Genomic DNA, 17,829 nt, shown 5'->3' with positions numbered 1-17,829 from the left:
TGCATCTTTTAGCCACATCTTAGTCAATCACCTTCCATATGATCTGAGAACAAAACTGAGAGCACCAAGTTGGATGAACGATTCCCACCTTTTCAATTTCTTTGCCCAAGCCTTATCTTGCACTAGAATGAAAATTCTGCTTATGGCCACATTCTATTAATTATTTGTATTGCTTCAATTGTTCACTTGTACTGCATGTACATTTATGATAGAATTTTCTTGCTGTTAAACAATGTTTTGATTCTTGCTTTTAATTGACATTTGTGTACGTCAGTAATGTGATTCCATACACACCAAGACAAATTCCTTGTATATTATAAAGATAAATGAAGTTTTAATGTCTGTACAATAACGTGTGAAGTAAGCATTAAATGGATTTAAACAAATTTGTTCACATCTTCTTTGTAATCATTACATGAAATTATGTAATCTATAAATAAATTACATCCCATAGTTGTATTGTTATTTAAATGTTCTTGTTCACATTAAATATGTAATAGACCCACTAAAACAAATTGAAAATCATAATTTATTATAATTTCCATGTGTATGGATTTTCTGTTTTCCTTTAACTTTTAGAGTCTGTAGATTTTCAGTTTTATTAAACTTTCAATACAATTTTTATTGGAAACTGTTCAGCAGGTGGCTGAAAATTCACACTCTAGTATTAATTTTGTTATTCAGCAAACAGAGAATTAACAAAGAGAACATATATAGAGAACACCAAACAACACTTGATCAAATTTAAAACATATGAACAGAAAATTAAACTGATTACCTCAAGAACTCAGTAATACTCAAATTAACAAACTATGATACAGTCAGACACAGATTGTTCTCTTCAGTTTTTACAAGCCAAGCAGATGAAGCATGTCACCTTCGCTGATATATTGATGCAATCACAGTGGAACCACCGCAGGCACACATCACAGCAAATCTTAACATAGTGATGCATACAGTTATTTAGGTTTCGATTAGCAGACTTAACTATTAAATCATTCATATAAACATATTTTCTCATTAACAACAAAAAACAATCAATGTTAAAATTGAATAATTACCCAGTCAGTTCCATTATCTTTTTCACCACAGAAGTAACACAGGTCTTTCAGGTCATCTAGAATAAAATTATGTTACAGTATTACAGTAAATGATACGATAATCTCAAAACTGTTCAGATTAAATACATTTAAAAAATATTATATTAAATTAATGTAAAGATTATGACAAGCACACACACGCCTTTATTAAATGTGTTAATAACATATTTTGTGAAATCTATGATTTAATGGAAAATATGCCTTTATTTGACATATCAAAATAATAATTATTAACAAAAAATAGCTTAATAAATTTTTCTGATGACTAAGAATTCATCAACAGCCCTTCTTAACCCATAATATTGAAAAGAGTCAAATGGTTTTGAGGACACAGTCTCCATAGGAAAATATGTCCCCAGTGTAAATGTGATGTCTCTGTGACATTGTAATCCTGAGATTGGGAGGGCACTCCAATTTTGGCAGGTGTAATGATAAGATTGCCAAAATGATAATCCCCCCTGTTAAACCCATTTTATTAAAGCTACAGTCAAATGATTTTGTGGACACAGCCTCCATAGGAAGATATGTCCCCAGTGTAAATGTGATGTTTCTGTGACATTGTAATCCTGAGATTGTGAGGACACTCCAATTTCGGCAGTTGTAATAATAGCATTGACAAAATGATAATCCCCCCTGTTAAAACTTTTTTATTAAAGCTACAGTCAAATGGTTTTGAGTACAAATCCTCCATAGGGAGATATGTTAACAGTAAAAATATGATATCTCTGTGACATTGTAATCCTGAGATTGGGTGGGCACTCCAATTTCGGCAGGTGTAATGATATGGTTGACAAAATGATAATCCCCCCATGTAAACCCATTTTATTAAAACTACAGTCAAATGGTTTTGAGTACAAATCCTCCATAGGGAGATATTTTAACAGTAAAAATATGATATCTCTGTGACATTGTAATCCTGAGATTAGGAGGGCACTCCAATTTCGGCAGGTTTTATGATAGCATTGCCAAAATGATAATCCCCCAGGTAAACCTATTTTATTAAAGCTACAGTCAAATGGTTTTGAGGACACAGCCGCCATAGGAAGATATGTCCCAGGTGTAAATGTGATGTCTGTGAATTTTTAATCCTGAGATTGGGAGGGCACTCCAATTTTGGCTGGTGTAATAATAACATTGCCAAAATGCTAATCCCCCTTGGTAAACCCATTTTAATAAAGCTACAGTCAAATGGGTTTGAGGACACAGCCTCCATAGGAAGATATGTTACCAGTGTAAATCTGATGTCTCTGTGACATTTTAATCCTGAGATTGGGAGGGCATTCCAATTTCGGCAGGTGTAATATTAGCATTGCCAAAATGATAATCCCCCTGCTAAACCCATTTAATAAAAACTACAGTCAAATGGTATTGAGTACAAATCCTCCATAGTGAGATATGTTAACAGTAAAAATATGATATCTCTGTGACATTGTAATCCTGAGATTAGGAGGGCACTCCAATTTCGGCAGGTTTTATGATAGCATTGCCAAAATGATAATCCCCCCCTGTTAAACCCATTTTAGTAAAACTACATTCAAATGGTTTTGTGGACACAGCCTCCATAGGAAGATATGTCCCCAGTGTAAATGTGATGTCTCTGTGAACTTTTAATCCTGAGATTGGGAGGGCACTCCAATTTTGGCAGGTGTAAAAATAACATTGCCAAAATGATAATCCCCCCTGGTAAACCCATTTTATTAATGCCTCAGTCAAATGGTTTTGAGGACACAGCCTCCATAGGAAGATATGTCCCCAGTGTAAATGTGATGTCTCTGTGACATTTTAATCCTGAGATTGGGAGGGCACTACAATTTCGGCAGGTGTAATATAACATTGCCAAAATTATAATCCCCCCTGGTAAACCCATTTTATTAAAAAGCTACAGTCTAACTGCTTTTGAGGACACAGCCTTCATAGGAAGATATGTCACCAGCATAAATGTGATGTGACCTCAAAATGCTGAGTTGAGGGAGTGCAATATAATTTTAGCAGGTGTTCAGATGAGATTGTCGAAATGATTCTGCCCACAGGTAAACCCATGTTGTTATGGATAACGGTTATTACAATTGATATGCTATAGCCAAAGGATATTATTACAGATCATATTAATCTAAATATTAATATTAATATTAAACTTAAACATATTAATATTAAACTGGGGGCAGTGGTGGCTCAGTGGTTGGGGCTCAGGGTTACTGACCAGAAGGTCAGAGGGTTCAAGCCCCAGCACCACCAAGATGCCACTGTTGGGCCCTTGAGCAAGGCACTTAACTCCAGGTTGCTCCGGGGGGATTGTCCCTGTAATAACTGCACTGTAAGTCGCTTTGGATAAAAGCATCTGCCAAATGCAAAAATGTAAATGTAAATCTTTATACCAAAAATTTGCTTGTTGCAGTACTTGAGCAAATAAATACTTGCACTGTGGGAATAAACGTTTAAATATATTACAAAGTAAAATCTTTAAATCCTTTAGCAATTTGAGTATCTACCTTTCCCCTTTGGTGAAAATGTGAGTATGCTATCCACAAACATAATGGCTCACTTATATAACTTACCCTCATATATTCACTTCAATTGTCAGATTTGTCTTTGTGCCTTACTATTTTACTAAATAAATAGTATTTAATTTACTATTTTATATTACTTATTCTCTTATTTACGGTCTTGTTGTATATACACACATTTCATAAATGTACTTTAGTATGTTTATAATGGTGTAAAACATAATGATACAGATTAATTAATATACATTTGTATGATGTTCATATTTAGGTCCAATGATAAGAGGTCAATATTAGATATAAAATGACTAGAATAACACCATAATCTACATGAATAGCATGTCAATGCAGTTACATTTTACATTGTTTTATCTGTGAAAGTAGTGAAATTCCTTGAATGCTTGTTCCCTTGTGCAGTCCTCTTACACATCATATACATATTACACTTTTTTGCATAATGTACACATTACGATATAATACAAATATATCAATGCACATTACACAAACAGATTATTCACAACTGCAACGCTAGCAACATATGGTGTAATGCTTGCACTGTCGAAGCCTATGCTTAGTTTCAGCTTTCGTTGTTACTTCATTGAAACAATTTACATAATGGTTTTTAATTCACACTTTCATGCATTTAAATAATAAATTACTACGTTGCCTTTTGGTTAATTGTGTGAAAAATATTGATTGTAAACGCTTTTTAGACGGAAGTGTTTTAAACTCGCTGTACCGCTGTCTCGTCAACTAACGTAATGCGCGTGCACGCGAGGGGCACTCCGATTCTGGCAGGGACTCAAATTGCGCAGGGACCGTTTGCAAAGTACAAAACCGAAAAGCGATACTTCAATAATATTCAATAACTTTGTTGTTAAACGTTGTAGTGTCACCAAATTCAGTTCACACATCAGTGGTCTCCTGCTGGTTATACTAACACTTAGTTTGGAAAAAAAATGCTTTTGCATAATTGAGGAATTTTTATTAGGAAACATATTCAATAACTATGCTGATACACATTGTAGTGTCACCAAATTCAGATACTTTAAACATATTAAGAAAATGTTAACTTTAGGAATCCTGTAATGCATAAAAGTATAAAATATTTGATTACTTTAAAGTTATCCCTGGAATTTCACTCCAGATAATTTATAGATTATGCACTATTCAGATTATCTACTGTATTGATGGTTTAAAACAATGAAACATTAAGTCTCACCCAAACAGCATCAACAGTTTTCCACACAAGGAACAGAAATCATTCTTTGAAACTGAAAAACTTTTAAGTATATAACTGCTAAATTTGTAAGCCTGTAGTGTTCAACACATTAATTTAATATTTACAATGACACCTGATCATTTTAGAATTTCTTCTACCATGTCTCTTCTAAGAATTTGAAGAGATTGTTTTGACGAGTCAATGTGAATCATCTGTGGTATGTTTGGAAATTCCATCACTGTCATCTTGGCCATCTCTACGGATGGCATAAGAACACATATACGGTGTATGATCTTACATAGTAAAATTTAATGTTGTTTCATTTATCCTAAAGATAACATGTTGGATAGCATCACATGCATCACAAAGATCCCACAAATGGTGCCATCTTATTGGAAGGTGTGGGTTATCTTGCCAGGCTGCCACTTGATTTTAACCTAGTCCTCCTTTGTCTGTTCCGGGACATCTTGAAATCCTGTCTAAAGGACAAAAGTAGCCTACAATTATTTTTGGTTTACATTTGCTCATATTCCATGATTTTCCAATTTCCCCAAAATGTGTGTAACCCATTTATTTCCCATAATCTTAAATCATAAATCTTAAATTACCCAAATCTGTAGCCAGTCATTTTAAATTATTTCACAAAAATAGAGATGAAGACAATAAAGAGGCATCTTGTGGCACTGATAATATGGTACAGCATGTACAAAATGAGGCTGTATGAGATACAAATGTCAGTACGTCATTGTGGCAGGGCGGAGGGTGGAGCCGGGTCGTGATCCCACACACCCGGTCCCGTATTAGGCAAATTATGCCTCCGTGAGGTTTAAAGGTCGACTGCAGAGGATCGTGCGGGAGAGAGAGATCGTTTACGGTCCATCATGTGTGTTCGTGTCTTTGTTTTAAGTTTCTCATTAAAACTATCATTTATATTATCAAGCCGGTTCTCGCCTCCTCATTGCCCATCCTTAACTGTGTTACACTGGTGCCGAAGCCCGGGAAGGAGGAGGGCTACGCCATAGTAGAGTTCTCGCCACTACCGTCCACCCCAACGGAGCAGCCATGGCCATCTGCCGGGGGACGAGGAGCCCAGCCGCGTGAAAGAGGAAGATGGCCGCCGACCATGAGGGGAGAAGGGGCTCACCGCCTGGAGCGGTCAGGTCCACTGCCAAGGGCGCAGGAGTCGCCTACCGGCCGCTGAAACGCGTCAGAGTTTAAGACCGCCGACCGCGAGCGGGGAGGGGCTCACTGGCGACTGCCTGGAGCTGGAGAACCGCTGCCAGGGGCGAGGGAGACCCCTTCTGTTCCCCGAGAACGCGGTGGGGCGTTCCGTCCGCCAGGGGCTGGAGGACTGCCTCTGATCCGCCCGGAGATGCGCAGCTGTCGTCCTATAGAGTGGAGGAGTGGTCGAGGAACAAGCTGCGGCGTATCGGAGAACTTGCAAGTTTTTTTTTCATTTCTCTCTCTCTCTCTCTCTCTCTCACTGTCGCTCTGCGTTGGCCTTTTCCCCCATTTAAATTATTTCTGTTTCCCTCCCCTTGTCCCCTCCCTCGTCCAGGTAGATGGGGATGACCTGCCGGCAGCCTAGACGTAAAGCACGTCTCTCCTCCAGGGAAAAGGGGGGTGTACGTCAGGCCGGGGACTCCCCAGCCTGAGAGAACGAGGGAGGAATGTGGCAGGGCGGAGGGTGGGGCCGGGTCGTGATCCTACACACCCGGTCCCGTATTAGGCTAATTATGCATCCGTGAGGGTTAAATGTCGACTGCAGAGGATCGTGCGGGAGAGAGAGAGATCGTTTACGTACATGTCCGTCATGTGTGTTCGTGTCTTTGTTTTCTCAATTAAACTATCATTTATATTATCAAGCCGGTTCTCGCCTCCTCCTTGCCCATCCTTAACTGTGTTACAGTGATATATGCAACACTTTGTTAAGATTGGTTTTTCTGAAGTCACTCCAGAACTTCTGGCCTGACAATCTACTTGGATATAATTTTATGCAACCCATGATATTTTCCCAAAAACGTTGTTAAGGATTGATGGGTTAATTTGAGATAAACAGTCTGGTACAATCACAGTTTTAATGAGAAACTTGCCTCGCCTATGATGAAATCAGCCAGCTTCAAACTCTGAAACTCCCTGTGTCCCAGGGTGAAATTCAGCCTCTGTTCATCATGCCTTAAAACAGCCACAACAACTTGTTGTGTTTCTTAATGATTCTTAATGCTTCCTTAACAATGTTTTTATAGCTCCTTAAAGTGCTAAGTGGTCTCAGGCTCTACAAATTACAATGACTTGATAGTTATCTGTTTAGAGCATACTTATTATTTTAGTGATCAGCAAAAAAGTACCTCTGTGGAAGGCTCGAAACTTTACATGTAAGGTCATTGCTGCTGTTCTTAACACCTGTGCTCTTCTAAAGATCTTTGCCAGTGGTTAGAGTTGACTTTGCTCTCTTTGGATCTGGAACAGTGGGTGGAGCAGTGTAAAATTTGGATTTGGCAGTGTGGGGCTTTGCTCCATCTCTCTTTGCCCAACCCTCCTGAGATTGTGTGATGTTTAAGGAGTAACTGCTCAGAAAAGTTATGAGACATGATGTGTTCTCTGTATCTCCCATGTAGAGAGCCATGCATTTTTCTGACAAAGGTCCCTGGCCTCAGTCGCCTCTGCTTTTTCAGAATTGACTGTTTAACAATTCCAAACATCTCTCTACATGGCGGTTTGTTTCCCTTGTTTTGCTTGGGTCAAAATTGTCATCTTCTTTGTCGGATGCATACCTTTTCAAATTCCTCCAAAGTTCTCAAAAAAGACATCAATAATGCCTGGGCAGAAGTATGGATTTTGTTCATCATGTGGGGTCTCTGCATCCTTTTTTTCAAGCTCTTCCTGTACCTCCTTCAATAACTTCTTGAATTAATATGTGAAGGGAGATCTGCCAACAATTGTGTGGGCATTTGTTCTTTCTTCATCATCTTCTTCCTGAGCTAAGAGGCGGTTCTTTCATTTGTCTGTCTCTTCCATGTCGGGAATCCAGCATTCTTTTATTAAGTCCTGTGTGGCCTTCAGATTAATCAGGATAGTATTGGTGTTGTGTTTGCCAATTAATACAGTGCACAGTGAGTGGAAGATTTTGAGTGATGTGGTCATTGAGGTAGTGTTTTGCAACCTGGCAAATGCAAATGTTGCAAAATCCTTCAAAAATGTGTTTGCTGTTTTTCTCCCAATTGACTGAGCTTTGAGCACATGTGCAGTTCATATGTGTAGCAATGTAAATGTTCTAATATCCTTCCATGTCTTCAATTTTGAACAAACAGCAAAATCCTTGTCCAAGTAACTGAAAATGTTCTCCCTGTTGACTGACAGAAGAACACTTTGGAGTAGTGCCCAGCTGTAGTCTGTTTCTACCTGATATACTCTTAGTTTTGTGTACTGTGACTCGGAGGAACTGCATTAGCCAGAATGTGATTGGTAGTATAGAGTGTTCACTTGTCAGTGTTTCACAGACTGGGAGGGGAGGGGCATTCTGACCATATCCAGGAAGAGTGAGAGAGTAGTAAAGGAGTCTTTTGGTCTGACCAGGAACTTTGGATGCAACATTACCAGTAGCATCTATGTATAAGGTCAGTGGAGTCTTCTTTCTTAGGTGTTGCACAACTATGCTTATTCCTGTTTCAGTATACATATGTGCACCAAAGGGGTCAACTTGAATGTGCTGGCATTTTGTGAAATCTGAAGTCACATTCCTTCATGAAATTTTGTGTGAGGTACATCTCCATGAAAACATCATCATGAATTCTTTTACTTTTTCTAACCTCTTAACTAATAACTTTAAGAAATATTTTGTTCAGACTTCAGGTTATGTTTCCTGAAATTAGATAAATAGGTGTTTTTTTTAAGTTTACTATAGAAGAGTTGGCTCACATCTTTATGTAGAGCTCTTGCAATTCTCCCTCTTGTGTTTGCTGCTGGTCTGAATTTTCTTTCATTTGTTTTGTGTACTATTTTTCCTGTTTGTAGCACAGATATATTAACAATGGTGTCTCCCACTGGCGTCCTTTTCCTTTTAAATAAGTATTTTGCACTGCAGGAAGGGAATATACAAACATTTGTTCATCTGTTTGTTCTGTTGTTCATCTTCTGCCTCATTCTTGTCAGATACTAACTCTACATCTGTGACTGTTTGCTCTACTTGAACTATACTCTGCAATGACTTCTTCTGTTGTTCATCTTCTGCCTCATTCTTGTCAGATACTTCCTCTACATCTGTGACTGCTTCATCTACTTCACGTATACTCTGCACTGACATCTTCTGTTGTTCTTCATCTGCCTCATTCTCTTCTGTGTCCTCATCTGATACTGGTTCGATATTATGAATCATGTTCAGAGGCAGGTCTTCTGTCCCACTGTCTTGAGTACATGCCTCTCTAACATGTCTCTCTTCGTCAGTCTTTTTTTTTTGTCTTGCATACTGATGGCTCCTTAGTCTCACAATCAGATTTTTTTTTCTCCATTACCTGAGCTTCATTCATCTGTTGTTTACTAATCAAATCCCTCACTCCACTTCGATTTCTGGTCCATATGACCCACAGCCAATGACAGGTTTTCTTATGATCTTGACCAAACCGAGTCAGAGAGAGTTCAGACTAGATTTCTGAGGAACAACCTGGATCTCTCTTTGAAATGTTAGCACTCATCATTGTTCTGACCAAAGCTTCCATTCCACCAGCCATTGCACATACATTTTTCCTCTGAGCTCTGTTTCCTTTTTTAACTCTACCCATTGTTTTTAAATTGCCTCTCTAACCAGGAAAATGGGTACAGGCAAAGCTTCAACCTTTTGTCAAGATAAAGTCAGTTTCTGTTGTAAAATCTTTTGGCAATAAGACAAGGTTGACCAATATGTAAAGCTACAGTTGGCACTTTAAACAAATAGTACTTAAAACATATCAATACATATGAACTAAACAAACAAGTAAACATCACATTTCGAGTTTTACACAAATCAATATTCCTAATATGTAATTTGAGTTATATTTCAACACATGGTAATGATAGGTTGGGTACATCAGCTAAATTAAGTAACATTTAAGTTACTTACAAGATCTAAATCAAATTAAAATTTCTGAATCTGTCTGAACAGGTATCAAGTATAATCCAACTGACTGAAAAGAAAATAAAAACAAAAGATTTCTTACATCTAACAATGGAATTGGACTGAAGAAAAATTACAGGGGAATCCAATGCATAAAGAACTGAAAGATTTCTTTCCAGATCATATAGGTTTTTTGCAGACTAAAAGATCACTACAGGAAGAGCTTAATTGAAAGTTGCTTCTGATTGGCTAGTGACTTAGTCACCCTATGCATCCTTCATTTGATTGGTTAAGTCAGTGGCCATGAGGCAGCCATGAGATCTATCAGTTAAACAAATTATGTAAAAGCCTTTTTTTCTTCTCCAAACTAAGTGTTGTAGTATAACCAGCAGGAGACCACTGATGTGTGAACTGAATTTGGTGACACTACAACGTGTAACAGTGAAGTTATTGAATATGTTTTCTAATAATAAATCCTCATAATTATGTAAAATGTTTTTTTTTCTTCTCCAAACTAAGTGTTGTAGTATAACCAGCAGGAGACCACTGATGTGTGAACAGCAAAGTTATTGAATATTTTTGAAGTATCGCTTTTCGGTTTTGTACTTTGCAAACGGTCCCTGCGGACTTGTATCTCAGCTGGCTGCGCATAGAGATCAATGTAATTTGTTCAGCTTGGAGGAAGGCTCGTATGTTGAAAATTAGGTTGATAGCTCGTTGTCTACATTACTACAGTTGGAAAGAGGTGTCGTTTGTATTTTAACAACATTTCTGTAATTAGTTATTGATCCGGGAAGTTCGAATCTGTGAATATATTTTCAACTTTACCGGACTGTTCTGACAACCTATATCCTGAATGCATGGCATTTCCTATAACCAACTCTTTCAAGATATACAATTATAAAGTATACAAAACACTAATAAAGAAGTGTGCATTACAGATAACAATACACCAGTAGCTATAGAATATTAATTACTATATTAAGCCGTAGAGTTTCAACTTTTTCAATATATTGTAACATCTGCTTCTGTGCATTATGCTGTAAGGGATTGGCATGTGCTTTCCAGGGGTGGAAAGAGTACTGAAAAATCATACTCAACTAGAAGTACTGTTACTTCAACAATGCAAGGAATACAAAAAAATTGTAAATAAGCAGGATCACTTGGCCTGTCCTGCACAATAGAGTAGGTAGAACAGACATGGGGAAAAGTTGTTTGGTACAGGGGCTACATCATGCTTAATGAGGAATAATTCACCCAGAATGAAAATTCTCTCATCATTTACTCAACCTCATGCCATCCTGAATGTGCATGTCTTTCTTTCTTCTACAGAACACAAATTAAGATTTTTAGAAGAAGAAGAGAAGAAATTCTAGTAAAAATGGAATTAAATCCATTGAATTTTGGCACCCCTTCACTTACATTGAATGGACCAACAGAGCTGAAATATTCTTCTAAAAATCTTAATTTGTGTTCTGAAGAAAGAAAGTCATAGACAGATGTCATGAGGGTGAGTAAATGATAAAGAATTTAAAATTATTTCTTTAAGTAGCACATGGGGGGGCCACATTGCCCACCTTTTGAGATTAAATGTTCCACATTGATTTAGTTCTTGTATCTTTTAAGCCCAGAAATAGTTGTGTTTTTATTCTAATGCATGATGCACAATTTTCTGAAGTTTGTCACTGGTGGGATATTCTGCTGAAGTGTTACTCTGCAAATGTTGATACTTTTCTATCTTTATAAAAGCTAAGCATAATTATCAATTATTTTATCATCTCTACTTTCCTGGTAATTTATTATACAAATTAACAAGCTCTCTACATCAGGGGTCAGAATTATTAAAAAACAAACAATATTTTAAGAAAATTAAAAATGTCACTGTTTTATTATATTACATTAATACTTTTAAAGCTACTACAGTTATTCAGCCAAAAGTAATGAGTGGTTTTCTGGTTTCCTTGTTAATGTTGTTTGATTAATAGTCTTTTTATGACATTCGGTTACATGTACACTTCAAGTCCGACATATGATGCAAATATGCTTTTTGTCCCACTGTTTAAATTCAGTTTAGACATAAACGACTGCATTTACAATAAATACTCATCAAGATGGGCATTGGCTGAATTATAAAGCGTATTTGATCATTTAGGCACGTATCCGCAATAACATTAGCGAAAAAGTAAATCTTTTATATTTCATCTAGATCAACCAACCAGTGGTGCTCTTGTTATTGCGATTGATGTAATGAACACCCCTGTTCTAGATGTAAAACAGGCTAAATATAGAAAACTACTCAAAATTTGATCGAGAACATCTCTCTTTTCCAGTAAACATTTTATTTCATTTTATTGCCCAGCCCTATTGATAACTTTGTATTAATCTCTCACAACAGCACAATAATCTCAGTGATAGATAGTTCAATTACAGGCTACGTTAGACACACAGAATCTAGTAAGACACACAGAATCTAGTAAGCAGAAATATGAAATTTACCTCTATATGTTTCTTCAAATTAGAGGCAGGATTAAAGCTGATGTCTGGCTTGAGCAAGTTAAACTCACATGACACCATGAGACTCTCCCTAGCCAATCATGTTGACAGATAAAAATAAAATCAGGACAGGGAAGTAGCGAACACAGACGGTGGGAAAATAGCGCAGTAAAAGTACAGTTACAGCAATTAAAATAAACAAAAGTAAAAGTATACAATTTTTAAACTACTTAAAAGCACAATTCTTTGGAATAAGTAGTTATTTACAGTAATGTGAGTATTTGTAATTTGTTACTTTACACCCCTGGTGCTTTCGCAGCCAAATAGTAAATAAATATGAAGGTCACTACAAGATGTGTTCGCCTATATTGGGAATGTTAATAATTGTTATTTATGATTCCAATTTTATGGGTTTTATATCTGTTTTTGTAGTTCTGTTTAGTGTTAATTGTGTGCTTGTATGCTAAATTGTGGTGTTATCTTTGTTGAGATTCGTGTTGAACTCTCTGTGACCCTCTTTAAGGTTAGTGTACATCTCTCTTACTGATTGTGAGTTTTTGTAGTATCTAGAAAATGTAATGGCTCACCATGCATGTGATCATTACTTCCCATTAACGCCCAACTCTGTAATACATTTTGAAATAATGTGTCATGTGGACTGATATTGTCACGAATGACGGTGAAGGTAGACACGGGACGAGGATCTAAACGCAGCAAGGTTTATTAAAAATAAAATGCAACACTAAATAACACGAACAAAGGAAACATCCACGATGGGAAAAGGTAAACAAAACACGAAAGGCAAACCAAGGGTTAACATAACACGGAAGGCATACACGGGGATAACTGTGGCGACAACAACAACGACGACGACGACGACGACGACGACGACGACGACGACGACGACGGAAACATGGGAAACAGGCATCTACATACAACAAAGACCGACCGGGGAAAGGAGAAACAAACAGGGTTAAATACACAAACACAATGAAGACTAAACGAGACACAGGTGAGAACAATGAAGAGTGCAGGCAGTGAGAGAGGCCAGGAATTGTGGGAATTGTAGTTTTACACACAGACAGTGAGACTCAGGGCGGACAACAGGGAAAACGTGACATGGAACGGGATCGGTGACGGGTGAAACGGAAAACACGAAGCAGACAACACGGAAACGTGACATAAACGTGATGGGTGAAACAGAGAACATAGGGCAGACAACACAGGAACGTGACAGATATCATATGGCTAATGTATCATGTTGGATAATATTAATGTCTATGCAGAATATATGGAATCTGAAATCTTTTCTTGTGTAAACAATTGTGAAATAATCGTGTTGACTCATACTCTCTGGTTTTGGCACAAGTTGTGATTCTCAGACAGAAACCACCAGATCCATACTGAACTGTTAAACCCTTTAAACTGGTTGTGAAAAATCAGAAATGGTAGATTCTTAGCCTTTGATAAATGTACATAACAAAAACACAATGGAAAGGTTGCCTCAGGGTTTTTAGTGGAACAAAAAATAATTACTTGTACAAGGATCAAATGCTTTACAACAGGATATACAGTATACATGAATAAAAAAGATGTATGGCGATTGTTGTAGAGAACTTGTCTCATTCAGGTTATGCCATAATGGTGCAGTCTAAACAGCAGAACCTCTGGTTTAATGTTCTCTTTGACTTATTTAAGCCTATTGTGACTGATCATTAACTCACAGCTAGTAATAAAGTCATTTTGTGTGGGTCATTTGTCCTTTATCATCTGACCTGAGATGAAAAAAGCCATGAAGCATTCCAATCATGTATTGCAGCAATCAAGTAAATGTTCTCACTCCTTTGAATTGCAAGTTTGCTAAATATAATTTTTTGAAGCATATTATCAAGGCTGATTCAGGACTTTGATTAGTATCTCACAAGCACGGGTGTTGTTGTGATGTTTAATCATAATTTAACAACAACAACAAAAAAAAACAATCTTATCACTGCATACTGGATAGCAAATTAGGTACAGCATGCTCCATCTGTCTATGCAAATAACAGACAAGGCAACTTGTACTTGTTGTCATGCACTACAAGGGCTCTCCTGTGGATCTGCAGTAGACCTGACTACTGATGAGGATTTGCTTGGGTGTTAGGAAGAGGCTTGACTGCAATTTCTGTCAAACGTCAGCAGAATAAATTAAAATCACAATATTGCATGGACAAAACAAATTCTTTGTTACTGACACATAATGATTAATCTGTGCCTCAGAAAGCTGGACAGTTTTCAGCCTACAGATGGCCCTTTTTTAAACTTTCCATTTTGGGTAGAAAAGGTCTGAGTTGAGGGTCTGAGATCAAACCTACAAACAGAAGCTTTTCCTTTGAACTGGTCTGAATATTGCATGCACTTCTAATTCATTTCAGCTGATTAAATTAAGAAGCCAGAGCATTCATGCTTCTCAGGTTTATCCAGGACCTGAGAATGCAAAGTTTGTGAGGTCAAGATATCTGGTTTCATTGCACATGAAATATGTGTATTTGTAACCCTTAAGTTAACCACCTCATGTGCACCCTCTTGACATACTGACACAATATTGCCAGAATTGGACTGAAAATGTAAAAGGGGAAATATATTAACATTTTATGTTTATTGTTCTGACCAATATTTTGGCCCTACACTGAAAGTATATTTTTGGCATATAGTTCAAGTTAGGTCAGACACAAGACAAAACATTGTCAGGGTCTCGAAAGAAGATGATTCTATTGCAGGGTAAACCACGGTTTATTGGGAAATAAACAAGCACGAGCCGGACAGGATAAGGTCCGCAGACAATAACGGTCTCAGAAAGCGTAGACTAGGTCCATGGGACGGTAACTCCCAGCCAAGAGCAGTCCGCACAAGAGGTCAAGTATGGTGGCGAATGAGACGGGGAAAGGAATGGGTAGTGTTGGCAGTTGAGGCGTAGCAAAGGGGAAGGGAGATGACTGCTGGTAGGCTGGAGGTGGCGGGGGGAATAAGTTCTGTCCAGCAGCCTGGAAGACGGGGAGGCTGGAGAGAAGAAAAAAAAGAAAAAGGGAACAGACTAAACTGCTCGGAATGCAAGCCACAGGGGATAGGGAAAAAAATAAAGAAAAAACTATTAACTATGCCAAATTAATGTATAGGAAAAATAAACTACAAATAATCAATAAAGATAAAAAATTATAAATCAAATCAGGGCTGATAACAAGCTGGGATCAAGACACAGCAAAAAAGTTAAGAAAAATAAAACTTGACTAGATAACTAGACTACCACAAACAGCAAGATAAAAAGCAAGACTAGCAAAACGTGAATAACCTAACGCAAAACACGATCTGGCAAGGGACAAAAAACACAAAGGAAATATAAAGAGAGGCTAATGAGGAGTAACACATGGGTGTAATGTTGATGTAACCCAGACTCAAATTAGTCAAATTGCAGTCAATAGAAAAAATACATTTTTGGCGTATTCACCCTTCCAGTAAAACTGTTTATGTGGAAAAAAAGACAGTGATAAAAGAAAATTAAGATAAATAAAATGCTTTATTAATTATATTAGTAATATGCAAATTACTGCAGTAAAATTTTTCCAATTAGAGTTGGAATCTGCACTGCAGATGTAGATCTTCCAATTGAGTGTGATCAGCAGCGATGTTAACTCTGCCCACTGTAAGACGCGGGCGAGATTGATAGAGGAAGATGAAACAGAAACGCATGCGAACAAAGCTTAATAAATTTGAGATAAACGATCTAATTTTGAGAAATAATTAGTAAACAACTATTAAACAAAGCACATAAAAGTTATTTAAAGTTAAATTAGTGTCAAATTGAGAAGTTTTGTAAAAAAGCTTACCTGTTATGGCCTTGTTGATCCGGAATATCGAGCCAAAGTTAGTTGAGTCATCGCTATAGTTCGTGGTGTAATCTGGAGAAAATATTAGCAGAACACTGTTAATTCAGAGGAATCGGTGAGTTGTGGATTTATTTTCATATGTGTGATGAATTACAACGGTGTGTTGTATTCCTATGTGTGTGTTAACATTAAGTGATTGATTGATGTTCAATGTATATGAAGTATGGCCGTTAAATGAACGTTAAATGATGGTGTGAAGAGTAAATACTGTTGAAACAGAGTTAAAAAAAAAATGAGTTTCTAAAAATGTTATCCTGTGTGTACAGGCCAGTTTTTGTTGTTTATGTAGAAGTTTGGATTTTCTACTGTGATTTACGTGCATGTTGAGGATTCATCATGCCGTGCTGAGAGAAAAGAAAGATGGCGAGCCTACCGGACTGAATTTGGATCTTTTACTTCTTACCTTCTCATCCACTTAGTGGTGTCGTTTTCCTTCTGAAATCTGAATGGACTGAGGTATATTTTTCTGAACTGAAATTATCGAACGGACTGAAGTGTGTATAATCTTTATTTATGCAATTTTGTGACCTCATTTACAATTTTTTTTGTGTATATATATATATATATATATATATATATATATATATATATATATATATATATATATACACATATATCTCTTAAAAGAAGTGTTATTTGGTTATATACATATTGTACATTTTTGAGGTAAATTCATGTGAATTGTTACTCTAATTGAATCATCTGGGTTAAAATACTGATTTGAGTTTGTATTTGAAGCGACTGGTTTAAACTACAGTAAAGACAGGAAAATTAGGACCTTAAATTGAAACTAAACTTATTAATCTACAACAAATAGTCATATTTAAATTAGAGAAACCAAGAAATTCAAACCTCAGCCGAAAAGGAAAGGGAATTTATCAACCAGAGAGTCAAGAAAGAAAAGTTTTGTTGAATTTATTTTACTTGTATTCTTTTTGGGTTTAGCAATTTCTTTCAAATAACAACGTGATTAGGGTTAATCATATTGTATTTTTTCCTTTCCCTTTTTTTTGTCGTCAAAAGTTTGACATTTCATTTGGTTTATCTTTGTCATTTATTATTTACTGTTCATTACATCATCACAAAGGAAAAAAATCAAAACAGCCAATAGAACAAAAAATCTAAAACCTCAAACTTGTGTGTTGTGTGTGCTTTGCCTCCTTCGAGCTTGGTATCTTCTGATTGGCCAATTGATCTGGCTCAGTGTATTGAACTAAATTGCAGTTGCTACCTGTTGGCATTGAGTCAAGCATTCAGTTAATGTTGTACTCCTTGTTTAGTGGGTGTTACACATAAAGTGGCGAGCCAGCAGCCAGGAGGCAAAGAGAAACGCACACATTAACTTCTATTTTTGATTTTAGAATTACCCTCTCAAGACAAATAAGTGTACAAGTAAAGCAAAATGGAAGTTATAGAGGAAAAGGGTGTAAAAGTTCCTAATGCAATCTTAATTAGTGGCATAACTGGAACTGAAGCGGACAAGGAAATACTGGACTTTGTA

General features: G+C 36.9%; 1 protein-coding gene across 3 annotated transcripts in view; it reads right to left on the bottom strand.

Annotated features, from left to right (window-relative positions):
- The window catches only part of LOC127659382 (solute carrier family 25 member 48-like), a 39,693-nt gene that overhangs the window by 9,330 nt on the left and 12,534 nt on the right, over positions 1-17,829 (bottom strand). For all 3 annotated transcript variants that reach the window (XM_052149166.1, XM_052149168.1, XM_052149167.1), the window contains one exon: positions 16,269-16,340. In XM_052149166.1, coding sequence (XP_052005126.1) covers positions 16,269-16,340 — 72 coding nt within the window. The remainder of the gene's footprint in view (positions 1-16,268; positions 16,341-17,829) is intronic.

Source organism: Xyrauchen texanus, chromosome 19, assembly GCF_025860055.1.
Source record: "Xyrauchen texanus isolate HMW12.3.18 chromosome 19, RBS_HiC_50CHRs, whole genome shotgun sequence".
In the NCBI taxonomy this organism is placed as follows: Eukaryota; Metazoa; Chordata; class Actinopteri; order Cypriniformes; family Catostomidae; genus Xyrauchen; species Xyrauchen texanus.
The sequence above is the reverse complement of the archived record's forward strand: the minus strand, read 5'-3'. Positions and strand labels throughout refer to the sequence as shown.